This window comes from Hyposmocoma kahamanoa, unplaced genomic scaffold, assembly GCF_003589595.1.
Source record: "Hyposmocoma kahamanoa isolate Upper Pololo Valley unplaced genomic scaffold, ASM358959v1 100021, whole genome shotgun sequence".
NCBI classification, from domain to species: domain Eukaryota; kingdom Metazoa; phylum Arthropoda; class Insecta; order Lepidoptera; family Cosmopterigidae; genus Hyposmocoma; species Hyposmocoma kahamanoa.
The window spans coordinates 11,706,939-11,713,540 of record NW_020653200.1 but is presented as its reverse complement, the minus strand read 5'-3'; the positions used below and the strand labels follow the sequence as shown (position 1 = coordinate 11,713,540).

Below are 6,602 nucleotides of genomic sequence, written 5' to 3'. Positions count from 1 at the left end.
GAAATGAAACTATTTTTCCGGATTTAAATCGCGTATATTTGTTTTTTGTTTTTTCAAACAAACCGACGTTTCAGGCCCTTTACAGATCCCCTGGTCACCGTGGTCATGGTCGCAGTTAACCGTGACCATGACCACGGTGACCATACCATGGTGACCATACCACGGTGACCAAAACACAAAAAATCAAATATACGCGATTTAAATCCGGAAAAATAGCCTTATAATACATGAACGTCCTAGAATCTACATTGCTGCGTCCATTGTCATTATTATATGGAAGTTATAGCACAGGTTTCTACCTAGTATGATTCCAGCTCCCTCACAATCAGGTTCTAACTAGGTACTTATTAATGTAAGTAAAATTTTTATTTATTATAAACCTTTTTTGGCGATACAAACAGGAATGATATTAAATTTCAGTTGGATAACGCGCCATGTCATAAATGTCTGCCTCTACCATGACATTACAGTTTCAGCAGTCAATGTTATTAAATACCTAGCGACTTTGTAAAATTATTACAGTTTTTTTATTTTCACTCATTTATTTGGGTAAAGTTCCACCATACAGTCTCTTCATATATTTAGTATCTTTCCTTGTTTCTAAAAAAAGTCGACAAACGCCTGGATGTGTGACAATTTTGTATATCAAATTAATTGTACAGCGCCCCTAACGGTCACGAGAAGAAGTAACATTTTGTATACAAATACTATTGCTGTGGCTAGTGATAGTGAACTCATGGTAGAGGCACTGCTCGCATTATGGCGTGGTTTCGAGAAACTAACATGAAACTCTGAAGTGGTCTGCCCAGTCTGTGGACCTGGACCCCATATGACATTTGAGTTTATTAAAGCCCTAAGTCAAGCCACAGTAAACCCCAAGAAAGAAAAACTTCGCTAGCGTTAAAAGGGAAACGTTACACGTCTTGATAACTATAAAAAAATTGTCAGCTCTAATGTTGCTTTTGTAATTTTGGTTCTGATCAGTGCAAGTAGACAACGGGATTGCACTAATCAGTGCTTTGTCATGCGAACGGCCCTCCGGTCGTCTAATTAAAAAAAAGTGAAAACTTCTGTTAGATAGGAAAATCTGGATTTAAATCGCGTATATACGCGATTTCAATCCGGAAAAATGGTTTCATTTCCTATGTGTAACAATCGCGAAAACCTAAGAATTCTTTTAGATATTTTTGATGATTCGTTTTGGTCTTGTTATTTAAGGGGAAAATACTCGCCTAGCTCACAGCCTTTAAAGGACTTAATTATAGGGGTTGAAAAAAAGTTAATGTCTTCTCATATCTTCTCTTCTACTGATTTAGGCCACCTTTTGGTTTTCGACGTCAAAAAAAAATGTATGCAAAAAAAAGCAGCGCGCAAGTACACGCGCAAATTAAAACACAACCCTATTTTACACACCCGAACCCTGTAAAATAATCACTTCCATGACTCTAAACTCACTCGCATGGGCATATTTTTTATTGACCTCCCAATTAAATTTGAAGAAAATATTCAAACAAGGGGATGAATCCGGTTTCGCGCACTTTCCGGTAACCGATTTCAATAAAGCTTGGCGAACAGATGTAATTCCACGAACTTTTGAGGTCGATTTTTGTAGTGCTCTATACAGAGATTATTTTATAAAATGTCTAGGTATTAACGACGTACATATAGTACATTTATATAGGACTAAATCCTAAAAAAAGTTGTTATACGCTCAAGAAAAGTAGAGTTTCAAAACAAGTAATTGGTAGATTTCATTTTGTATGTGCCATATCGGAGTTAGTTTATTGTATAATTTGAGTGCGTCCGTAAGTTATTTAGGATTTATAGTAACAAATATAACCTGAAAAGTGACGAAAATTGTCTTGAAAAGTTACGTGTATACACGACAAACGAAAAATGCAAGAAATGTTACCATCTCGTAATACTACCCCAACGCTTGTTAGGTAATGAAATAAATTTTAAAAAAGCTTGTTAGGTACATTAACGTATGTTAGGTACCTATACCCTTCCAAAAACAAAAACACAGTTAACAGTAGCCAGGTGTAGCGATAAGTGAACTGAGTGAACTCAAGATGACAGGAGCCAAGTACTCGATAGGGTGTCGACATAAGAACTCAAGTGGCTTCTGCGGATTTATGATTGTACAGTCATGACTTCGTGAGTCCCATAATTATCTAGTACGTCGCTTTTGCCACTGTTTGACTAGGCAGTAAATAAACAGAAATAACTATAATAATAAAAAAGGTTCATTAAGGTGCAAACACACTTACTATTATAAATAGTACAGTTATATTACATTACAATTTTTAACCGACTTCAAAAAAGGAGGCGGTCCTCTATTCGACTGTACGTTTTGTTTCGTATGTATGCTATGCGATCGTCGAATCTGAATCGGTTGGGCAGCTTTCGGGAAGCTCCGGGACATCTTCTCATCCGCAATACCGCAGTCCTTGAAGACAAAAGTCTTCGAGCAGTGCGTGTTGCCAGCGATGACCTACGGCTCTGAGACGTGGTCACTTACTATGGGCCTCAGAAAAAAGCTCAAAGTCACTCAATGAGCTACGGAACGAACAATGTTCGACATTTCTCTACGTGATCGAATCAGAAACGAGGAGATCCGTAGAAGAACAAAAGTCACCGACATAGCTCGAAGGATTAGCAAGTTGAAGTGGCAGTGGGCAGGGCACATAGCTCGTAGAACTGACGGCCGTTGGGCAGCAAAGGCTCTTGAATGGAGACCACAAACCGGAAAGCGTTCAGTGAGCCCCCTACTAGACGGACGGATGGCCTGGTATGGGTGGCGGGTAACCGATGGATGCACGTCGCGATATACGATATGCGATAACTCCGGCTGTTTGTGAATCGATTTTGATGATTCTTTTTTGTTGGAAAGAGGGTACCTCCCTTTTAAATTTAAAGAATATATTCCACCTCTAAGGGTGGCAAACTAAGCGATGAATGACATTTTGACTTTTGAGGTCGGGTTTTTTATTACTGTACTGAGATTATTTTTATAGATTGTGATAATACCGATAACGTAGTAAAAATAATATCGACATTAGGTATTAATATTCATAACATATTTTCTCATAAAATTAAAGTAACCTATATTAACGAAACGGTTCAAAGATTCAAATATTTTAACTCTGGCCAGTACATGTATTTAGTATGTACCAGTAAATTTATATTTGATAAAAATGTAGCATTCTATCGGAAAATTATACTCACAGGCATAATCTTAACTTTAGAAACAAAAATAAACTTGCGGTCCCTGTACTCAGTTATAATAAACTTAATTCGTCATTTGTAAGGCTCTGTATATTATAATGTAATTCCAGGAAATGAGTAAAATATATCAAAAACCAGTTCAAATCCCATATTAAAACAGCACTATTAAAAACAGCTTATTATAAAATAGATCGTAATGGTATACTTCCAGCTATTAAATATTTGTGATGATTCTTATTTAAAAAAATGGTTCTTGTCCGATGATTGGACTTAAAAATGAGTAGTGATTTTAATCGACGTGACGATTTCGGACGTAATTTCATTACCTACGTAATAAAGACATTTTATTGATAAAATTTGAAAATTAGATACGTTATAATCACGTGGTGCAAAAATGCTTGGGCTTAGATCATATGACGCCACGTGATGTGGCTCTCTTTGACACATTGATGACACCTTTTCTTTTTATAATACCAAGTGACGGCACCAACAAGTCGTGCGTCTGGTGGTAAGCGACACACCTATCCATAACAGTTGTAGTGCCACTCAGAGCTCTTAGGAGATCCCAAAGACCTTAAGGGCGCTGTCACTGCGCCCGTCACCTTGAGGCACAAGTTGGCAAGTTCCATGTGCCTGTAATTTCACCAGCACCCTTACCCTTTCAAACCGGAACGCAGTAATGCTCACATTAGTGCTTGGCGGCAGAAATAGGTAAGGTGGCATGACTTCCCACGACCACTTTCACAAGGAGCTCCATTGCTATTAAAACACTGCTCAGCTTATTGCGTTGAAACAAATTAGGCTACAAATTGTTAACATTTTTGTACTTATACGGAAAATGAACGGTACACATTAAAAAAAAATAGCCAAAATGTGAATTATGTATTCTGCTTTTCGTTGCGTCGCACTAAAAAGCTATCGGGTGGGTATTTGGACAAGAAGACTTTGTCGGGATTTTTTAATCGCCAAAGTCGAAGTAAAATGTTCGGAAAAGAAAAAATATAAGGTGAGTTAAGATTGGAAGAATTAAAACATATAAGGAATATTATATATAATAAATAAATTATTAATTACACTAAATATTACACCGACTAAATTTTTATTACTAACAATAGCAAATGAATATAACAAATTATAATAGAGAATAGGACACATAAAGAGGCATGACACACGGGTAGGTAAAGGAACACGTGAAGACAGAAGACGCAGGAGAAAGAAGGAATAAACGAGGATGTTTCTCGTTTATTTCTACATAAGTTTTGATTATAGTGACCCTCCCCACCGACCCTTAGAGAATATCGAGAAGGGCACTACAAGTTGTGCAAGCACAGGGACCGTCTAAGTTCACTCTGGATCAGCAGGGTCAGGATCAGACCTTCAGCCAGTGTTCAGGATTATTACAGACCGTTGTCATTGACTTCATCCGGTTCTCAAGAGGCTAGTGCCTCGGGTGAGGCGCCACGTGTACGTACGGTATTTCAATTATACGAGGGAATACGAATTTCGCAGAAGAAATTGGAATGTTTAAAGTAATTATTTAATCATTTGGAGGTGGATAGGGGAGTGATTGGATTCCACTTTCCATTTCACGTTAGGTGGAGTGAAGTCGTACCTCCTATTGTATTGAAGAAGAAGAAGAAAAGGAAGATCTTGGCCAATTATTGTAGTAGTTACATTATATATACGTATATTATTATACGTATATTCCTAATATTAGGTATACATATAAAATATGCTGAATATTTAAATATAATTAGCGCTATAAATGCCAGATCTGTAAAAGCCGGTGGTTGCTAGATTTGGATCAAAAAATTGGAATAAACAAAACTTATTAACTGAACTAGTATTTGTTAGTTCTGTTTCGGATAAGAGTTATGATATTTTATTTTACTTTATATGGCAATAATAAAGAATTTTTAAATAGGATGTTAACACAACAAGTTTCTTATATTCTGACCTGGAAATTACAGTTTGATAAACACAGCAGAGAGACAAGAAATATCTCATTTTATCAATAGCTTTTATTTATCCCAGTCTTCTATTAATAAAATGAATTTTGTAATAAATTGACCAATACTGGAATGTTTTAGTTTAACTATCTTCATACTAACTCTACCAAAGAAATAGTACACTAACTTAATCGTTGGAAAAAAAATTACATGCTATATTTTAATAACTTGAAGATTCAGTTAAAAAACTAGGATTGGAACTCACCATGCTCGTTGGCAACCGCATACTGATAGTTAGGTATGAGATCCGGTAATTCGTGATGTGGCGGAGGCGATGATGGTACGATATCAGGCAAATCATGATGCGGCGGCCACGAGGGCGGTGGCGGCCGGTAGCCCGGATCCACGGGCCCGTAAGGCAGAGGCCATTCCCGGTCTCCCATCCCGCCATACGTGCAGTATTCGCTGCCGTATGTCAATTGCTGACTCGCCGCGCTAGTATGTGTGTATGCACATGCTCCGTAGTCAATTGTGGAAGTGTTACCGGATCCTGACCCGCTTCCACTTGCTAACTCGTATCCTGTCGGTTGAGAAGGTGGCAGAGCACTCACTCCACTACCACATAAATAGCTGGCCCCAAATTGTGGTTTAAGTGCTTGACTTTTGCGGCGAAATCCTCGGGGTCGTCTTCTGAATGAACCCTCCTCGAACATATATTCTGAAGACGGGTCGATTGTCCAGTAGTGACCCTTCCCCGGGCGGCCGAGGCCCTTGGGCAGCTTCACGAAACATTCGTTCAAGCTCAAATTGTGGCGAACAGAGTTTTTCCATCCCTGATAGGCACTCCGGAAAAACGGGAATTGTTGTTGAAGAAACGCGTATATTTCACTGAGGGTCAATCGTTTATTGGGTGAATTTCTAATGGCCATAACGATCAGTGCGATGTAAGAGAAGGGTGGTTTTTGTTGGCGTCGCGCGGCAGGCGCCCTCCGCGCCGCCTCTTCGGGGGTTTGATTTTCGGTCTTCATGCGTTTCTTTCGGGAACGCGTACGTGCGGGAGCGCGTGCTTACGGGAACACTTTTAAAAGTACAGTGATTGCGCGTGCGCCGCCCACCCGCCGCCGCCCAACGTCAGGCCCCGCCGACGCCCCACCGCGCGTCTCGTCACACCCACCCCCGCCTCCACCTCTGCTAATCTGCTTATTGGCAAACCACCACTCAAAAATTTAATACACGTTTCTCTGAAAAATAGTTGTAACTTTATATGTATGTACTTACTATGGAATATACCTACTAAAAGCTTTTTCACACAACACTCATGTATTTCTTATAGGAAGCTTTCAAACGATGGCTCAAATCTTACCTATCCTGATATTGTTATCATAACTTTGGTCAAAATCAGGCACATAATTCAGCTGGTGTAAG

At 39.0% G+C, this 6,602-nt stretch overlaps 1 protein-coding gene across 2 annotated transcripts in view; it reads right to left on the bottom strand.

Annotated features, from left to right (window-relative positions):
* LOC113227911 (forkhead box protein F2-like) overlaps positions 1-6,248 on the bottom strand; it is a 19,318-nt gene extending 13,070 nt beyond the window's left edge. For both annotated transcript variants that reach the window (XM_026461004.1, XM_026461013.1), the window contains exon 1: positions 5,443-6,248. In XM_026461004.1, coding sequence (XP_026316789.1) covers positions 5,443-6,205 — 763 coding nt within the window. In that variant the 5' untranslated portion in view covers positions 6,206-6,248. The remainder of the gene's footprint in view (positions 1-5,442) is intronic.
* Positions 6,249-6,602: the final 354 nt, after the last annotated feature.